Consider the following 21,859-nt stretch of genomic DNA (forward strand, 5'->3'; position numbering starts at 1 on the left):
AATTACTTTCTTCGTACGCAGACAATTTTTGATGAGAGATTTTATTTTTATTTTTCATAAGAAATTATACTGGATACATTCACACCATTTTACCGACTTTAGCTATCCTTGCCCGACTGTTCACTTTAAGCTTTTGCCATTTTAACCAATCAATGAAATCAAGACCACATTTAGATCACAATGATTCCATAAAAACCAGACGACAGCGATTGTGTATCAGTTTTGATGATATGTACGTTATATGTTTATTTCATCAACGACAGCAGCATTTTTCATTAGGTTCTTTTAGAAATGTAGAGTAGGCCTGCAATGCGAGGTTTTCTGCCATTACTACTTAAAATATTGATTTACTTCTATAACCCCTAAAAGTCAGACAAAGTTCCATAGACACAGGATAGCCCCAAATATATGGATATCATGACAATAGCGAAAAATTATATTCTATTCAGAAAGTCTATGTCAGTTCAAGGATCGTTGAATGGTTCCAATCTGATTAAAACCATATCTTGATCCTTACGCCGTTCCGGTTAACCTCCTAGTTTTCCGGAACGCCGTGAAAATCAAGGTAAGATTTTAATCAGATTGGGATGATTTCGGATGTCAGTGAAATATTCTTATCCTAGCCAAACAAGAAACATTTTATTTTACCCCATACACTATTATCTTCAAGAATGTCGACAAATTACACTCAATCGATCATTTCATGACAACGGGACATAGTTAAGAAGCAAATTTAAAGTATGCTTTTACTTTTCTTTACTGTAGCGGGATTGAACTGGGTCAATCATCGATGACCAGAGGCGTATTCATGATAGCGAGTGCTCGCGAACGTAAGCGGGCGCTTGCTTCTTAACGGACATGAACGGAGCCTTGTATAGGTACTTTTTTAAAATACATATTTATTCCGATAACAGTGCCATAACAAGTGCAGGAGAGACCACCATATCGAGTGCACGCGCGGTCTGTCCGTTACATCGTCCCTTCTCCCGCTACATTACATATTTTCCATGAACGTAAAAACTAAAATAAAAATACACTAAAAATGTTATTCATGCAAGTGAACATTTATTACAATACATGCAAACATGTAAGTACAATAGAGCAAAAAATACATTCCAGAAATTTAATGATCTCATATCGTAAAACAGAATAACCGGATATGATACCACACGGAAAATTTCGAGCTATATATTATTTCTATTGCTGCTACAGTTTAGTGTTGTATTCGTTATAGGATATAACCCTTATTTTCTTTTTCATACCTATTAAATACATTATGAATTTTTGATAGGTAGGTGCCATGCATATCATTTCGATTCTGACGAAGGAGTGGACACGTATTAGTATTATTAAGATAACTTATGTCTGATACTCGTTGTTATAGTAACAATAACTGTGATCGTTCTTGAAGATAACATATGAAAATGTTATATTTTTTTTCCAAACGTGTTTGGTTGATATTTGAAAATATTCTTAATTATAGAATGATGTTTAATTCGCATAAATTATCCATGAATAATTGTAATCAAAAATCTTAAATCTGATTTGTTACCAAAATATGACAAATTTAACTATATCGTAAAGGATAAGAATTATGAAACGTTATGATCTAGAAGCAGGAGAGAAGGCTAAACTGTAGTAGCAACAGTAACAAAGATATATACATATACATGATAGGTTGTGACAAGTTCATTAGATTAATAAAATGAAGCATAAATCAGAAACAATACACAACATTTAAACCACACCGCCTCTTTTCCAATGTTCAATTCTACCCGTTCAGTATTCGGTTAAGAGAATGGACATTTTGGTCTTACCTCTGACTTATATATTATACAATGCCTTGAGGGCTTTCTCTTCGTTACCCTCTTTTATCTTTCGCGGTTGACGAATCAGATGAAAGTTTCCAATTTGGACTTTTTCTTCGTCGTTCATTTGCATCCACGCAGAATGCCTGATTCTGGAAAGTGAAAACCGCCGATCGGGTACGCAGATTAGCATACCGTTGATCAGCTCTGTAAGTTCAGGTGACAAGGGTTGCACGCGCTGGTCCGGGAATGGCGTCTTCCTGCAAAACTTTGACATCATTTCGGATCGAATCAATCCAAAGGGGAAGTTTCCAATGGTCATAACATACAAGAGACATCCGAAGGCCCAATAATCTGATAACTGGGGATTATAAGGGGCCTTAGAGATGATCTCCGGCGCCTGGTAACCATTGCTTCCACATGTGTCCTTTCTTAGAGGGTCACCGGTCATAAACCGTACGGAATGGCCGAAATCGGTAATCTTTATTGTATTAAATTCTGTAATGAGCATATTTGAGGTGCAAATATCCCTGTGAGCTATACCTTGATGGTGAAGATATTCAATGCCTTCAAACATTTGCCGGAAGTATTTTCTAGAGACTGTTTCGGCTAAAAACCGCGTTTGTTTTATCCGTAGAAGTTGGTCCAAGTTACCATTTTCACAGAATTCTGTCACCATTCCTATTCTGCCCTGGTAACTGATGTTATCAATCCATGTGACGATAGAAGGATGTGACAAATCCTTTAGAATCGTCATCTCCTCTGTAAACGTCCCACCACCCGATGCATGCCTTGTAGACATTTTCCCAGAGTTCAATTTAATGGCCACCGGAATGCATTCGTGCTCTCCGTAGAAGCTGTTCTTGCTGAGGTCTTGAGCAAGGATGACTGACCCGGATCGTCCTTTCGCTATCAGCTGGATCGGGCCGTATCCAAGCAATTTCAAATCGGAAATAATGATATCATAGTGTGAATTTCCGGTTTTAATCGGAGTAAGTTTAGTGTTTTGTCCGAGGGGTTTCGGGTACTTGTGTTCCCAAACATCTCCCAGTTCACATCCTTGTGGCACAATACCGTAGGTTTCCGAATGATGTGCTGCCTGATTTGATTCGGACTTTCCGACGAATGCTATCTGATGGTGTCCACTTTCTCTAGAATCTCCACTAGCCGATCCGGACACGGCCTTTTGGTTCGACCCACGTGTACCTTTTAGCGGACTCGAATCCTCCAACATTCGACAGTTGTCCCCACCTATATGAGGTTCCATTTTCAGTTTCTTCCTTGCGGGCTCGTCACTTGACATCTCGACGTTTCTCTTACATTTTCATCCAAAAGCATTTCACTCACTCTGCTAAACAACGTAGCACAACAACTTCACAACATTGTGTTGCTGGCATGGAACAATAATGCGACGTCATAATGACTTATGTTGTTGATGACGTCATCAGCAACAATAGTTTATTGTTATTCACATACCGGGAAATCCCATTGCAACGTCACCAGCGAAATCTTGATATAATTTCTATATAAAAGGAACATAAATTTCTTGGTAAATGCAATCAATGGTAATTATACGGTATAGATATATGGAAGAACGCGTATACAAGGCACTTACACGACCCAAACTGGAATACTGCTCTTCCGTATGGGACCCCTACACTGTAACTTTTAGTGTTAACTTAATCCATTTATGGTGTTTTTAACGTGTAACTTAACACCAATATCGGTGTAAAAAAACGATAACACCGTTCCTGGTGTAAAGTTATCCAAACAATGAAAAGTGAATTGTTTACCCAAATTAGGTGTAACTTCAATCCAAAGTTGGTGTAAGTGTGCAACGTTACACCAAAATGGTGTCACTTTACACCAAATTCTCACTTGAAAGTGTAATGTTACACCCCGATGGTGTTACTTTACACCAAATTTTCATTTGAAAGGGTAACCTTACACCACAGTAGTGTTACTTTACACCAAATCTCCGTTTGAAGTGTTACCTTACACCACAGTGGTGATACTTTACACCAGATCCTAACTTGAAAGTGCAACCTTACACCAGAGTGGTGTTACTTTACACCAAAACCTAATTTGAAAGGGTAACCTTACACCTCAGCGGTGTTACTTTAAACACCAGATCTTCGTTTGAAAGGGTAACCTTACACCACAGTAGTGTTACTTTACACCAAATCATAACTTGAAAGGGTAACCTTACACCACAGCGGTGTTACTTTACACCAGATCTTCGTTTGAAGTGTTACCTTACACCACAGCGGTGTTACTTTACACCAGATCTTCGTTTGAAGTGTTACCTTACACCACAGTGGTGTTACTTTACACCAAATCATAACTTGAAAGGGTAACCTTACACCACAGCGGTGTTACTTTACACCAAATCATAACTTGAAAGGGTAACCTTACACCACAGCGGTGTTACTTTACACCACATCTTCGTTTGAAGTTTTACCTTACACCACAGTAGTGTTACCTTACACCAAACCGTTATAAGAAAGGGTAACCTTACACCACAGTGGTGTTACTTTACACCAAATCCTAACTTGAAAGGGTAACCTTAAACCATAGCGGTGTTACTTTACACCAGATCTTCGTTTGAAGTGTTACCTAACACCACAGTGGTGTCACTTTACACCAAATTCTAACTTGAAAGAGTAACCTTACACCACAGTGGTGTCACTTTACACCAAATTCTAACTTGAAAGAGTAACCTTACACCACAGAGGTGTCACTTTACACCAAATTATCACTTGAAAGTGTAACGTTACACCCCGGTTGTGTTACTTTACACCAACTTTTCACTTGAAAGGGTAACCTTAGATCACAGCGGTGTTACTTTACATCAGATTTTCGTCTGAAAGGGTAACCTTACACCACAGAAGTGTTACTTTACACCAAAGCCTAACTTGAAAGGGTAACCTTACATCACAGTAGTGTTACTTTACCCCAAAGCCTAATTTGAAAGAGAAACCTTACACCTCAGTAGTGTTACTTAACACCAAATCCTAACTTGAAAGTGTAACCTGACACCTCAGCGGTGTAACATTACACCAAATCTTCGTTTGAAGTGTTACATTACCTTACAATGGTGTTACTTTACACCAAATCATCGCTTGAAGTGTTACATTACATCATTTGACAGAGAGGGGAATAACAACATCTAACAAAACTAAAGGGGCACTTTTGAAATTAGCTGAAGTTCCGACCAGTTAAATTTATCGTCTCTCGAGACAGACAATTACGAAGAAACATCTCGAAATAGGAGGACGATGGTTGTTGATGCCGGATGTTTTTACGATATCAAGTTGCAAGTCGCAGCTACCCGATATCGGGTTTGGATATATCTTTTTGGATCTCATCAGTAGTGATTGTGGTTGGGGTCAAGACCGGATCAGGCACTATAAAGATGACAATCCATATAAATTTTTCCAACAGAACCACATCAGTAATGTCGTGTATCACCAGCAGCACGGTCATATATTATTCGTAATTTTACATATTTTTAATTGTTATTACTAAAGTAATTTTACATTCAATCGTAACAAGATTTTATGTACAGACTAGGGACATTTTTTCATCCTATATATATTATCTAAAATATATTCCGTGCCTTATTTATCGATAAATCGATCTTAAGTGTAGACATGTAATTTTTATGACGCCATTTTACTATATTGACAAAGAATGAAATGGCGGCGTCATCAAACGTTGTTTTGATGTAATCGTTCACAACTCGCACATATTGCAACGGAAGAACATATACATTATTTCAAAATAAGCGTTAGATAAGTAGTTTTTATGTTGTCAACTTTGAAGTTTTTATGGTTGCAATAGATTTTTGGAGAGGAGTTTTAAAAAATGTAAAATTACTAATAAAATATAGTATTTAGAATCGCTTGCGTACTGTATTATGGTCACTGACAAAGACAGTGATTTAGGTTTTGATGTTTAATACATATACAGCAATTAAATGTACAAATATGAAAACCGTTAACTGTATACTATACAAATTCATTCTCATCTGCACATGTGTTAGAATGTATAAAAGTAAATATGTACAGTACACGTAAATGTTTCCATAATGAACAAATTAATCAAATGCAGGTACATTGTACTATAACTCTCTAATGAATTTACATTTTTTTTTAAATCTACAGTGTCAATAAATAACAACAATTTCGGAAATATACACTTGACAAACAGGAATATACATTGTATTTCATACCTAAAAATTTGCAACGACATAATGATATAAATAAATTTAATTCTTTAAAATTGTTGTTTCATAGTTATACGTATACCCTTTATAGAAATGTATAGACTCTTTAATTTTAACATATATAATTATATAAAGTTAGTCCCTTAAATTTGTTACATTAAATTACTAAGTGGTAAATTTTAAGAAGAACAAGATGCTTTGTGGTTTGTTTTGTATTTTTTCAGGATGTAGATGGTGCTATAAACAAACGTGTACAGGAACCACCAATTTGGGAAGACGGTTACACCGATCTTGGATGAAGGTTACACCAATGTGGGAAGAAGGTTACACCGATATTGGATGAAGTTTACACCAATTTGGGAAGAATGTTACACCGATCTTGGAGGAAGGTTAGACCGATTTGGGATGAACGTTACACCGATCTTGAATGAAGGTTACACCAGTTTGGGAAGAAGGTTACACTAATTTGGGATGAAGGTTACACTGATTCTGGATGAAGGTTACACCAATTTCGGATGAAGGTTACACCTATTTTGGATAAAGGTTACACCAATTTTGGATGAATGTTACACCTATTATGGATGAAGGTTACACCAATTTCGGATGAAGGTTACACCGATCCTGGATGAAGGTTACACCAATTTGGGATGAAGGTTACATCTATTTTGGATGAAGGTTACACCAATTTGGGATGAAAGTTACACCTATCCTGCATGAAGGTTACACCAATTTTGGATGAAGGTTACACCGATCCTGGATGAAGTTTACACCAATTTGGGATGATGTTAAACCAATTTGGGATGAGGTTACACCGATCCTGGATGAGTTTACACCGATCCTGGATGAGGTTACACCTTTTTGGATGAAGGTTACACCGATTTAGGAAAAAGGTTACACCTAGTTTGGATGAAGGTTACAACTACCCTGGATTAAGTTTACACCAAAAAAGGTGGCACCACAGCTGCCTCCTTTTTTGGTGTAACGTTACACCAATTTTTTAGGATTTAGGTTACACGAAAAAAGGTGGCACCACAGCTGCCTCCTTTTTTGGTGTAACTAAACACCAGTGGTGTAACTTTACACCAGTGGTGTAACCTAAAAATTTGATGTAACGTTGCACCAAAAAAGGAGGCAGCTGTGGTGCCACCTTTTTTGGTGTAACTTAACACTTAAAAGTTTACAGTGTACCATGCCAACGACAAATCGAAAAAATACAGCGCAGAGCAGCACGATACATCAAAAACAGATACCACAACACAAGCTAAATTACAGACATGGCGCACTAATTCAAACTTCCATCACTACACCTGCGCAGACTATGGTCAAGACTAACACTTTGCTTCAAAATCATACACAAACAAGTTATAGTCAACACACCGTTCCTTATAAAAACAGACTGTAGAACTAGACGCGCACACCCACACACATGCCGTTACATATCTGCTACCAATGACGCATACATAATCACACAATGGAACCCCTTACCGGTAGCAGCAGTTTGTACAAGGCACAACACTCGAAGACTTCAAGACACACATTCCATATACAGTCCTTGAAGCCTTCACAACAAACTAAACTCCATACCTTTTATCCTTTTTCACATATAAAATGTATTATTGGAAACCTTTTTACAATTTTGCGTACTAAGCAAAACACGAGAAGTGAGGTTAGGGTTCGCCTATTGTCACTATGTACAATGTGACCGGATAGCTTCAGTGAGATAGTACTAGTTAAAAGATATTCCACTTGGTCACTATTGTAAAGAGACAAAACACGGATATACTGCAGCCTACTCAAACAGACCATCACACGCAACTCGGTGTCTGAGCGAAGGGTTACCGCCATCAATGGCTTTCTTACATACAAATGTACGGACATTCGCTCTGCATCACACGAGTCCGCTTCGATACATCACTCATTATGTATCTATTACTTATCACATTAAATGGAAATATCGAGAAAAAATAATCCAATTAATGGTGTCAATGCTACAATAGGTTGTTGATGTTGTATCATTACATTTCATCGCCTGAACAATACCCAATTCATAAGAGTTCGGACGCTAGATCCGCGAGTAGTTCCCACCTGTACCTGATTAACACCCGGAAATAACAAGAGATGGCGCTGATAACGAGTTGGTAACGAGGATGGTATTGAACACATGGAACATGATCCGTGTAAGTAGCGCTCAGCTCTTGTTTTCGGATACTTCGAAGAGATAATTGGATTATTAACAAAAGTCCAAAACCAGCAATTGTTAACATAGATACACATTTATTTATTATAACGGTTCCGTGGCTTTTGAAGGAAATTAAATTACTATTGATGTGAGGATTTGTTTTCGCGTCCGGGTAAATGTACCTGCTTTACATTGAGTACTCGTGTATGAGTACACATGTATAGGTTCATTGGAACTTTTACCGGATTTGTCATACATAAAATGTCCATTCCTATCGACGCAAAATCATTGCCACAATAGAATAAATATTTGAAATCGAAGTCTTAAAGAAAAACAACCGCTCATTGGTTTTAGTTACTTACTTACTTTTACTTTAAACATATTTTATTTACCAAATGGAAAAAAGGATCTGGCACAAGTAATGACAACTGATGAAGCCATCTCCTTACAAAGTTACATAGACGACAGATGACAGCATAGACTGGTAATATACATTAACATCAAAAATGATGACTTACATTAGCATACAGATATATATTTATGTATACATTCATGAAGTAAACATGTTAAAATCTTTCGCTGGATCTTATGAAAATATGCACTTTACTAAAAACATCACAATTTACTTCCAAAGAATCAATTAGATCTGTGCGAACAGCTAAATATGTTTGACATTCAAAAACATAGTGATAGGCATTCTCACAATAGTTACCGCAACTTAAACGAGTCTGGGGACATGTTAGCGTGGTAGAGGACTGCAGGAATGAAGTATGTTTCTATCCCCATGTAGGTGTACAGGAAGATGTAAGTTAGAGAAGAGAGCTGATTTAAAAGATGCCAAAGGCATTGATCTGATATCATAATCAAGGGAGTTCCAAATTCTTAAAGATGAATGAAGACATATTAGTGATTGAAAGCCTGAAATTAGGAATTATATTCATGTAGTTTAAATTATTTCTGAGGCCTTGCCTATTCGCACCAACAGAAGTAGAAAGTAAGTTAGTTAGAAAATTTGGAGTTTGGTGTCTCTCCATCTTATAAATCAATTGGTTTTAGTTTATACATATTATACAGATGTATATGATACTACATGATTAAACATACAATAGCAGCATTAATGATTGTATATCAAATTATATGTAAAGGAAGAAAAAAGAAACAAACAAACATTAACAATTATTGGTAGTCACATTTGATTTGTCTAGCCATACCAGCACCCACGTTTTATTGGTAGTCACATTTGATTTGTTTAGCCATACCAGCACCCACGTTTTATTGGTGGACACATTTGATTTGTTTAGCCATACCAGCACCCACGTTTTATTGGTGGTCACATTTGATTTGTTTAGCCATACCAGCACCCACGTTTTATTGGTGGACACATATGATTTGTTTAGCCATACCAGCACCCACGTTTTATTGGTGGTCACATTTGATTTGTTTAGCCATACCAGCACCCACGTTTTATTGGTGGACACATTTGATTTGTTTAGCCATACCAGCACCCACGTTTTATTGGTGGACACATTTGATTTGTTTAGCCATACCAACACCCACGTTTTATTGGTGGTCACATTTGATTTGTTTAGCCATACCAGCACCCACGTTTTATTGGTGGTCACATTTGATTTGTTTAGCCATACCAGCACCCACGTTTTATTGGTGGTCACATTTGATTTGTTTAGCCATACCAGCACCCACGTTTTATTGGTGGTCACATTTGATTTGTTTAGCCATACCAGCACCCACGTTTTATTGGTGGACACATTTGATTTGTTTAGCCATACCAGCACCCACGTTTTATTGGTGGACACATTTGATTTGTTTAGCCATACCAGCACCCACGTTTTATTGGTAGTCACATTTGATTTGTTTAGCCATACCAGCACCCACGTTTTATTGGTGGACACATTTGATTTGTTTAGCCATACCAGCACCCGAGTTTTATTGGTGGTCACATTTGATTTGTTTAGCCATACCAGCACCCACGTTTTATTGGTGGTCACATTTGATTTGTTTAGCCATACCAGCACCCACGTTTTATTGGTGGTCACATTTGATTTGTTTAGCCATACCAGCACCCACGTTTTATTGGTGGTCACATTTGATTTGTTTAGCCATACCAGCACCCACGTTTTATTGGTGGACACATTTGATTTGTTTAGCCATACCAGCACCCACGTTTTATTGGTGGTCACATTTGATTTGTTTAGCCATACCAGCACCCACGTTTTATTGGTGGTCACATTTGATTTGTTTAGCCATACCAGCACCCACGTTTTATTGGTGGACACATTTGATTTGTTTAGCCATACCAGCACCCACGTTTTATTGGTGGTCACATTTGATTTGTTTAGCCATACCAGCACCCACGTTTTATTGGTAGTCACATTTGATTTGTATAGCCATACCAGCACCCACGTTTTATTGGTGGTCACATTTGATTTGTTTAGCCATACCAGCACCCACGTTTTATTGGTGGTCACATTTGATTTGTTTAGCCATACCAGCACCCACGTTTTATTGGTGGTCACATTTGATTTGTTTAGCCATACCAGCACCCACGTTTTATTGGTAGACACATTTGATTTGTTTAGCCATACCAGCACCCACGTTTTATTGGTGGACACATTTGATTTGTTTAGCCATACCAGCACCCACGTTTTATTGGTAGACACATTTGATTTGTTTAGCCATACCAGCACCCACGTTTTATTGGTGGTCACATTTGATTTGTTTAGCCATACCATCACCCACGTTTTATTGGTAGACACATTTGATTTGTTTAGCCATACCAGCACCCACGTTTTATTGGTGGACACATTTGATTTGTTTAGCCATACCAGCACCCACGTTTTATTGGTAGACACATTTGATTTGTTTGGCCATACCAGCACCCACGTTTTATTGGTGGTCACATTTGATTTGTTTAGCCATACCAGCACCCACGTTTTATTGGTGGTCACATTTGATTTGTTTAGCCATACCAGCACCCACGTTTTATTGGTGGTCACATTTGATTTGTTTAGCCATACCAGCACCCACGTTTTATTGGTAGACACATTTGATTTGTTTAGCCATACCAGCACCCACGTTTTATTGGTGGACACATTTGATTTGTTTAGCCATACCAGCACCCACGTTTTATTGGTGGACACATTTGATTTGTTTAGCCATACCAGCACCCACGTTTTATTGGTGGACACATTTGATTTGTTTAGCCATACCAGCACCCACGTTTTATTGGTGGTCACATTTGATTTGTTTAGCCATACCAGCACCCACGTTTTATTGGTGGTCACATTTGATTTGTTTAGCCATACCAGCACCCACGTTTTATTGGTAGTCACATTTGATTTGTATAGCCATACCAGCACCCACGTTTTATTGGTGGTCACATTTGTTTTTTAGCCATACCAGCACCCACGTTTTATTGGTGGTCACATTTGATTTGTTTAGCCATACCAGCACCCACGTTTTATTGGTGGTCACATTTGATTTGTTTAGCCATACCAGCACCCACGTTTTATTGGTGGACACATTTGATTTGTTTAGCCATACCAGCACCCACGTTTTATTGGTGGTCACATTTGATTTGTTTAGCCATACCAGCACCCACGTTTTATTGGTGGTCACATTCGATTTGTTTAGCCATACCAGCACCCACGTTTTATTGGTGGTCACATTCGATTTGTTTAGCCATACCAGCACCCACGTTTTATTGGTGGTCACATTTGATTTGTTTAGCCATACCAGCACCCACGTTTTATTGGTGGTCACATTTGATTTGTTTAGCCATACCAGCACCCACGTTTTATTGGTGGTCACATTTGATTTGTTTAGCCATACCAGCACCCACGTTTTATTGGTGGACACATTTGATTTGTTTAGCCATACCAGCACCCACGTTTTATTGGTGGTCACATTTGATTTGTTTAGCCATACCAGCACCCACGTTTTATTGGTGGTCACATTTGATTTGTTTAGCCATACCAGCACCCACGTTTTATTGGTGGTCACATTTGATTTGTTTAGCCATACCAGCACCCACGTTTTATTGGTGGTCACATTTGATTTGTTTAGCCATACCAGCACCCACGTTTTATTGGTGGTCACATTTGATTTGTTTAGCCATACCAGCACCAACGTTTTATTGGTGGACACATTTGATTTGTTTAGCCATACCAGCACCCACGTTTTATTGTTGGACACATTTGATTTGTTTAGCCATACCAGCACCCACGTTTTATTGGTGGTCACATTTGATTTGTTTAGCCATACCAGCACTCACGTTTTATTGGTGGTCACATTTGATTTGTTTAGCCATACCAGCACCCACGTTTTATTGGTGGTCACATTTGATTTGTTTAGCCATACCAGCACCCACGTTTTATTGGTAGTCACATTTGATTTGTATAGCCATACCAGCACCCACGTTTTATTGGTAGTCACATTTGATTTGTATAGCCATACCAGCACCCACGTTTTATTGGTGGACACATTTTATTTGTTTAGCCATACCAGCACCCACGTTTTATAACTACATAAAACATAGTTTTAACGTTTGACATTCATGACGTGACTAATTCCGTACAATTGAACATTAATTTTGTAAACAATCTAAAATGATATATAATTATACTGATTTTACTATAAATATCTTAAAAAATACATTTTGGCATAAATGTTCTTTAGAAAAAATATCATGAAACAAGTTTTGACAATGAAATACCAGCAATTATCATTTAGCAATGAGTGAGTGTTGTTAGATCAAACAAAACGATTAGTATTTCTTACATATTCTTGGATTGTCAGGTGTATACTTTCATTATCTTTCGGACTGAGTGTATCAGAACCGTTAAGTATCAACTTTAAAATTAATATTCGTATTATACAAAGACAATTTTCTCATAAGTATGACACGGTGACATTTAATTGGTCACATTGGAAAAAATAATGAAATGCATTTTCTATAGGAAATAAACAACGACAAGATGGTGATAAAACTAAATGAACTTTGAATAAATCAGCAAGTCTTGTATGCATAATATCAAGTTTTCTGTTACCAACTGACCGTCTTGCTACCGTCTTATTCCGTTTGATTTGGGTTTTAAATTTTGAAAAAGTTTCTGAAGATCTTACCGTCAAATCTAATGAATTCCAAAGTTTCGCCGTACTGGGAAGAAACGATTTTTCAAATATCACTAGGCGACACCTAGGTGATAATCATGATTATTTTTTAAGTTATAAATGGTACTTTCATTAACCCTATCAGGTAAAATGTCATGTAAATAAGATGGAGCTATACTATGATGAATTTTATAAAACAATAATTTTTTTTCTGCTCCATCTTTCAGGTAATGTGTCCCAACCAGTTTCCATATATAATGAATTTCTACTTGCGAAAGAGGTTAAACCTGGAACTATTCTGGCAGCTTCTTATTGTATTTTTCTTACTTTTTCTGAATCTAAATTGGTGATTCCATCCCACACCTCACTCGCATATTCCAATAAGGGTCTAATAAATACAATATATTATTTAGACAGCGTTTCCCCTTTTAATGTAAGTTTCAACTTAAGCAAAACTGACAAATGCCGTGAGGCGGAGTTCGCGATATTAGTAATATGCGTTTCCCATTTCATTTTTCCTTCAAAGTTATACCCAAGTGTTTGTGTAAACCACTGTTAGCCAAGATCGTGTTATCAAATTGCAAATTAATATCTAATTTTGCAAGAGAACCGTAAATAAAACTACTTCTGTTATATTAGGATCAAAATTTACCTTCCATTCCCTTGACCAATGCTCTATAATTGATAAATCATGATTTATGTGTTGTTCAATATCTTGGATGTTATTTGAAGAATACTCGAGAGAGATGTCGTCAGCAAACATTCCTAGTAAGGAAAACAAATGTTCAGATATATCGTTTATGAAAATCAAAAATAACAATGGTCCAAGAACCGACCCTTGAGGAACGCCAGCTTTAAAATAACCAGAATAAGTAACAGTCACCAATAACGACAATTTGATTTCTATCACTTATATAAGTCTTCATCCAATTATAAATATTTCCCCTGAAGCCATATAAAAAGAATTTTTTAAGTAATCCACGATGCCATACCCTATCAAATGCTTTTGAGATATCGAAAAATACCATACATGTTTGCTGTTTATTTTCTAATAATACACATACATTATGATAAATCTCTAAAAGTTGGGACACGGTATAGTGACCCGGAAGAAAACCAGACTGAATTTATATAGAAGATTGTTATTGATGACAAAATAATGTAGATGTTTATAAATAACTCCCCCCCCCAAAAAAACAAAAAACAAAAAACAAAAAAAACACACACACAAAAAAAAAAAAAACTTTACTTACAGTACTTAGAAGTGATTGTTTACCTAGAAAAAATACAATGGAAACACAAATCGTCCATTGATAACATAATTTACAAGATTTCGACGACATTAAAAGAAATTCACTAACTTCAATGGAATTTATCATTATAATTTCTAGGGTACATTTTACATAAGTCGATTGCCCATTCCGAGTATCACGTATATGATTACATCACACGAGGGTAAGGTTGAATACTTTTAACATTCTTAAAACTAATTCGTATATTTCAAAGAACATATTTTATCAAAACTCCGGAACTGTTCTGATAACCAATGGATCAAGTTGGATTCCTTGTTTGTCATGCATAGGACAGGCGGATGTCGCGTGTGGTTATCTAAACGGCGGAAAGAAACAGCCTGGAATCCGACAATTAGTATCTCTGCGGAGATTTCCCATTTCTGCTTCTAAGACAAAATGGCAACCCCTATTGACATGGACCGTGATCGATGTATGGTTGGGGATAACAAAGCTATTTATAATCATTATATACAGAACTACACACCGTACCCGCACGCTCTGCCAATTAGGGCGCAGGGTTCTATCAATCAACAGAAAAGACACTACGGTCGGGTATCGTGGAAAGCGTACTGGTATAAAGGAAGACTTTTTATATGGATCAAGAAGAATTCTTTCGATAGCAACTATTGGTGTGTTTTTGCTATAAATAAATAAACTATTCACAAAGTCCAATGGATTTTACAAAGAAATAAATATATATTGTACATAATGATATCTAGAATGTACGTGGACTGGTAGTTCCATTTTGCGAGATAATTGCAATTTTATTGTGATTCAACCTTTCACGTGTTTGTCACTTTACGATCAGTGAAAAAAAAAATATTTCAGATAATGTACGAGAACTTGTGTTCACAAAAATAGGTATGGTAATTTCATATGTAACGTTCTCCGGCCTGATGGTACTTATATAGTTTTTCTGTTCTGTCTTTTTTATTTGTTAAATTGGCTCTCCGTTATATAAAAATGTTTTGTCTTTTGTTTACCTAATCTGTTTAAGGATTTGGGCTCTAACGTTAACATAATGTTCCATACATATATCTTATATCTAAGTGACCATTAATTGATTGACAGAAGATTTATTTTGTTAATGAACGTTTGTCTCCGTTTATTAAAGTATTGTTATAAAATTAGTAAAGAAATGTATGTTTTAAATAGACTATAGTCAAGGGGCCATGTCATTGGTCTTTCGCATTCAGATTGTTAAAAGGTAAACATTAATTTACACAATTACAAATCGTTAGTTTGATATTCTGTTATGAGACGCGTGTGTTTTCTTTATTTCTTTACAATATTACATCCCCACATTTTCTGTCTATAAACATCTTTGTGTACATTAAAAATGGCATTCATCTATTGTCACAAATGTTTATGTACATCTGATGAATCAACAGATTATTTATCAGCATTACCTTACACATAAACACATTTTGTGTAAATATAGATGGTTACGTTGTACACACATGATTCTCACCGGAGATTATATCTTGTAAGGGTTCGTCTTTGATATGTACAGTTTATAATGTTGACCCTAGCACTGATCCTTGGTGTACCCCAGACACTACCTATTGTAAAAAAATGTATCTTTTGTGGAACAGAATCGAAATAATTTTGCAAACAATTAATAAAAACGCTGTAGGTATGATTTAGCATAATCTAAGTACACTACTTTTTTTCCAAAAGTTCATTTTAGGGAACATTTCCAGTATAGAAGAAAAGATTTTCCTTGCGGCAAACGTTCTGTAGGTAGGATGGCGTTCTCGTAGATCTGATAGAAGGGAGGAAACTCTTGTGTATTACATCGCACAAAAATCGAAGGTAGCACTGACGCTAAAGCACAAGCAATGAAGCGGAAACTTTTTACATATATTTTCTTGACTGCTAATCATCGTCATTAAGACAAAAGCAATACATGTAATCGGTTCAAACGTGCGTGTTAAACCATTCACGAACAAAAAAGTTCAGTGTGTTTTATACATAACATAACCCGAAGGATTTTTACAGAAAATTCAGGAAAAGAAATAAGGTTGTGTTACGAATACTTTCATGAATTATCTTCCACTGCACCTCAAGAGAATGAAATGGTAACTGACTTTTTACACGATTATGATACATGTAACAATATTTCTAATTCAGTTTTTAATGAATTAGATGCCGATATTACTGAGAAGGAAATACTTAAAGCTATTAATAATTTAAGCACATCTAAAGCATGTGGTCAGGATCTACTAAGGATGACACTAATAATTATAGAGGCATTACTTTAATAAGTTGTTTGGGGAAACTTTTCACCTCAATTTTGAACAATAGACTAGTTGATTTTGATTATGAATATTCAAAAATAAGCGATGCATATGTCAACAGTTGATGCTATATTTGACTTACAATCCTTAATGAGCAAAATGATTTTAGGAAAGCATTTGATTTTGTAAATCGGCAGAATTTATGGTTTAAATTAATCAAAGAGGGCGTGGAAGGGAAAATGCTACGTATAATACGTTCACTATACAATGATGTCAAATGTTGTGTTAAGTATAATAACAAAATGTCTGATTTTTTTAGTGCAAGAACGGTTTCTTTATTCCAAGGCGAAATATTGTCATCTTTAATGTTCTCAATGTACGTTAATGATTGTGAGATGCGTTTTTTAACAGATGACTGTCCTTCTAATGAATTACAAACACTTAATCTATTTCTATTGATGTACGCAGACGACATGGTACTTTTATCCGAAACTGCAGAGGGTTTACAAAAAATGATAGATTCACTTTCTACTTACACCAAAAAATGGAACTTTACTGTAAATGCTGATAAAACTAAAGTATTAGTTTTCAGAAACGGCGGAAAACTAAGAGAGGATGATATTTGGTTTTATAACGGCTGCCAGTTAGAGATTGTAAACGATTTAAATTAACTTGGTATTCTTCTAAATTTTAACGGTAAATTCAGGAAAGCACAAGATAGAATTTCTGAACTGGGTAAGCAAGCTCTTTTTGCAGTGTCAAATGTATGTAAGAAAAACATTTTTAACATTGAAACACAACTTCATGTATTTGATACCTGTATGTTGCTAGTATTTTGAATTACAGTAGTGAAGTATGGTGGTTTCACAAAGCACCAAGTATAGAAAAATTGCACTTGAGTTTTTGCAAACGATTTTTAGGAGTTAAGAAAAGTACAGCAAATTGTATGGTATATCAAGAATTATGCAGATTACCGATGACTATTGTGAGAAAATTAAGAATTTTTAAATATTGGATTAAATTAAAGACTTCAAATAACTGTATTTTAAATGCTATCTATCAAGAAATGCTTGAGAAGGGGAGTGATTATACAGAATGGGCTTAGGTTATATTTAGCATAGTGATAAATCATCAAACGTAGAATGTATGATATACTCCAAAAAGACTGCAGTGAACAGATAGAGTTATCTTCTAAGTGCTCATTGTACAACTATATTAGCGAAGATTTTGGTCTACAGAAATATTTAACAAAATCGATAGGGACTCAAAATTTGAAAGAAATATTAAAAAATCGTATGTCGTCACATAAGTTAAATATCGAGAGAGGTCGTTATAACAATACAGATAGAAGTCATCGAATTTGTACATCATGCAATAGCGGGGATATCGAGGATGAAAATCATTTTATTATTAAATGCGAAAGTTTTAAAGATATATGAAGTAAGTGTATCAAGAGATATTATTTCCAAAACCCTAGTATGTTTAAATTTGTGCAATTAATGAAAACAGATAATATAAAAGATTCGTCAAATTTAGCCAAATGTATCAGATTGAGCAGCAAAAAGAGAGAAAGTTTAGCTTGAAATAATGGCATATCGTATTAATACTAATGTACTATCAATGCCGTGGTTGTATTAAATATGAAGGTTTTTTTGAATGATCAAATTAATGTGTTAATAATATAGAATGTAATGTTACATTTATATGTGAAAATACGAATAATGTAATTTGAGTAACGTAAATGTAGTATTATGCGAACAAGATCATGTATACGTAATGTAACGTAAGAATAAGAGTACATGAAAGAATATTAATATAATGTGCTAGTAACGTCTAATATATTATAATATATAGTAATACAATGTAACGTATCAATGTAATGTGCGCTGGTTAATGAATGTAAGATGAGTAACGTGTAGATGTAATGTAAGATCATTATTGGATATAAATCGAGTAACGTTCAAATGTAACATAGGATTATAAATGAATGTATTGTGAATGAAATAGAGATATAATATGAGAACAATAAAAAAAAAGTTTTTCTGTAAGAAATGTATAAATGTAATATGAGAGTGTTAAACTTGCTTTGTGACAATAACATATTAATGGTATATGTTAATAATGGATGAAAATACATGAAAGTTAGAAAATAAATGTGACGAATGTAAATGTATCGTAATGTGAGATGTCTCTCTACACTACATACGTGTACGCCGCGAGTGTGTTGTGTGTACATATTGTAATGTTTTTCCTGTCTGCACTGTATATATACATGCACTGTTTAAAGTAATAAAGAACATAATCTCTCATGTTGATTCCTTTTTCATAGTTCATTCTTAGAAGTTCTAAGATACAAGGCTAAAAATAGGAAGAGCATGCCTCTGTGTCCTTTACATGTAATATAACTGTACAGGGAGAAAACTCTTGTTTTTGGTGCCGAGAATATACTTACCAAGACCATAGAGCTAAGTAATCCGTGTTCATTGACTTATGAGTGCCAAGTAATAATAATAATAGGGCCGGTAAATTAAATATGTGTTAATTTGTATAATTAACTTTTTTTTTCTCTTTTCAGTCTATAAATGTCTTTTTGCACTGAAATGTTCTAAAAATGCACATTTGAAAGAAAAATGGTCCTCCTGCACATTTTTGTACTTCATTTTAGAAAATTTTCGGCGCATTTTCTAAAACGATCAAGCACGTACAATGTTCAATACCTTCAATAATTAAAATTCAATACGCATGAACTAGACTAAAAATGTTCATCAAGGGATTCTACTATTTCAAAAAATGTCTCTTGTTATTTGTTAACATGTTTTAGCAAAACAATTTTTTCATTATCATTTTGAGTTACACAACAAGATGCCGATGGTGTGAATCCGGTATGCTCAGATCGAGCAGTGTTGCATAGTGATATTGCGATATCCACAATTATCATTTCTAAATGCATGTAACTTTAAATTAAAAAAAAAATACCGTGTTAAGAACGCTTTTAAATCATCAAAATACATCGCAAATCTAATCTCACCCATTCTAAATCGTAATATTTTTCCCGTGGGAGCACTGAACATTGTGTGCTTTATTGTATTGAAATAATTTTTCTCAAATTTTACTGGTGATAGCGAATAGAGCTTTTCTCCCTTGATAAGCAATTGTGTTTTTGAGTGATATCAAATTTTTCGTTAAAATTCATCAATATACTCAAAAAATGAAATTGGGTTACTATTTCTATAACACGGTTGACATATGTCCAATTCTCAGAATCTTTGATATTTCCACTATTTCGAAAAATACCGATTTTGGTTGTGGAAGGATTTAGATTTAGTTTCCGTTCAAGATTATATGCATATAAAGCATCTAGTTGTTTTTGTAATGCTTCTGGAGTTTCAGCTATCAAAACAGTATCATCTGCATACATGAGTAAAAACAAGTTTAAGAGACATTTTCTGAAATAAATTTCATTTTAATGTCATTTACATAAAAACTATATAGAAGAATTTCTCCATGAATCAAACTGATCTGATTTGGGTAGTATTCTGATAATATGCCATTCAATTTGATGCACGATTTTACATTGTTATACAACGACTGAATAATATTGAACTTTTTCCCTTGTATTTCAAGCTTTTAAACTTAAGACCACAAACAACTCCTTTCAATTAAATCAAAGGCTTTGGTGTAATCCACGAAACAACAATATAGTCTTTTTTGTTTAAAGTGTTTTGTTGATTATTGTTTGCAGGCGAATATGGCATCAACTGTGGGTAAACATGTTTTAAATCCAAATTGTGCATCAGTTATTTTATCTTATTCATTATTCCATTTCAGTAATCTTCCGTAAGCTTCAAGGAAATATCCAGATTTGAAATATATTATGTGGTGAAGACAAAATCCTTAACAGCTCATTCTGGAGGAACTCCTATTTTTATCACTAAAATATTTAATAATGCCTCCAAGAATTTGACTAAATTAATATAAGTGACTGAGTATATCTATATAGAAAAAGATTTTTTAGTATATTTATATAGAAAAAGATTTGTCACAGCGGTTGAGATCAAATTCTTGGTATTGGGAGTTGTTAATTTAAAAAAAAAGTTTTGTTATTTTACTGTAAATCATTTTTCAAACCAAATATCCCCCAACGTATACTTCAAATGTAGGCAACTGTAATAAATTTAATGTCGCTAGGTCGAAGACGACACTTCTGAGTGGTCATGTTCGAGTTATCTGCCCTTCAACGTTCTCTATCGACATGCGTACATACAGCATCAAAATGGCGGTGAGTTTGGTGTTCGTTGAGGCATGTTTGTTATGATTTCTTGTTATGCATTGTTTAATTGTGAATTGTATATGTACGGATTGGTCAGGGAAAGCGTTACTTCCATGAATATTATCTTTAGATTTCACATGATATCAGGTAAGAAAACGAAAGAATGCAGATGAACATGGTTCGTTTCCATGGCTGTGATGTTTTCGCTGATTGGCATTATTTAGGGCAGTGTCTTCGATTTCATGTTGTCATTTATCAAACCACGTCGACCATACGAGTATGCTTAAGATTTTGTTTAGGCGATATATATATGCCTTGACATTAGGCTATCATTGTTAAATTTTGGTATGTCCATTATTTGACTAGATCTAATTATTTTCAGCAGACCGAGATAAATGACATTACGAATAATAACATTTTGATACGATAAATATGAATTTAGAGTCAGTTCAGTTTTACTGGAATTCAAAATAGAACTTCTATGTTTATTGTCTACTAAGTCTTATCACCACACCAGAGTTTACTGAGAGCTAAACATGCCTTCACTGACAATCGATGATATTGTTCGATCACCTGTCAATTTATAGGCCTAGGGAAATCCAGTGGATACACATTTTACGTGTCAGAACATGCCGGTTATAATAATGGATTGCAATGATATATATATGTATGCTCTTAAAGCGCATGATACAGTTATACTAATTCCCTGAAG

General features: G+C 35.2%; 2 protein-coding genes across 3 annotated transcripts in view; one reads left to right on the forward strand and one right to left on the reverse strand.

Moving 5' to 3' along the window:
• Nucleotides 1-1,052: 1,052 nt before the first annotated feature.
• On the reverse strand, nt 1,053-3,230 carry LOC138320462 (uncharacterized). The gene has a single exon (XM_069263425.1). The coding sequence runs from the start codon at nt 3,109-3,111 to the stop codon at nt 1,825-1,827; it is 1,287 nt and encodes a 428-aa protein (XP_069119526.1). The 5' UTR covers nt 3,112-3,230; the 3' UTR covers nt 1,053-1,824.
• A 17,893-nt stretch (nt 3,231-21,123) lies between these two features.
• The window catches only part of LOC138320465 (uncharacterized), a 59,366-nt gene continuing 58,630 nt past the window's right edge, over nt 21,124-21,859 (forward strand). The window contains exon 1 of one of the 2 annotated variants that reach the window (XM_069263427.1): nt 21,124-21,156. The gene's annotated coding sequence lies outside the window, so the exon portion shown is untranslated. Of the gene's footprint in view, nt 21,295-21,859 lie in introns of both variants that reach the window. The other variant, XM_069263428.1, reaches the window with a different exon arrangement.

The sequence above is a fragment of the Argopecten irradians genome, chromosome 4, assembly GCF_041381155.1.
Source record: "Argopecten irradians isolate NY chromosome 4, Ai_NY, whole genome shotgun sequence".
NCBI lineage: Eukaryota > Metazoa > Mollusca > Bivalvia > Pectinida > Pectinidae > Argopecten > Argopecten irradians.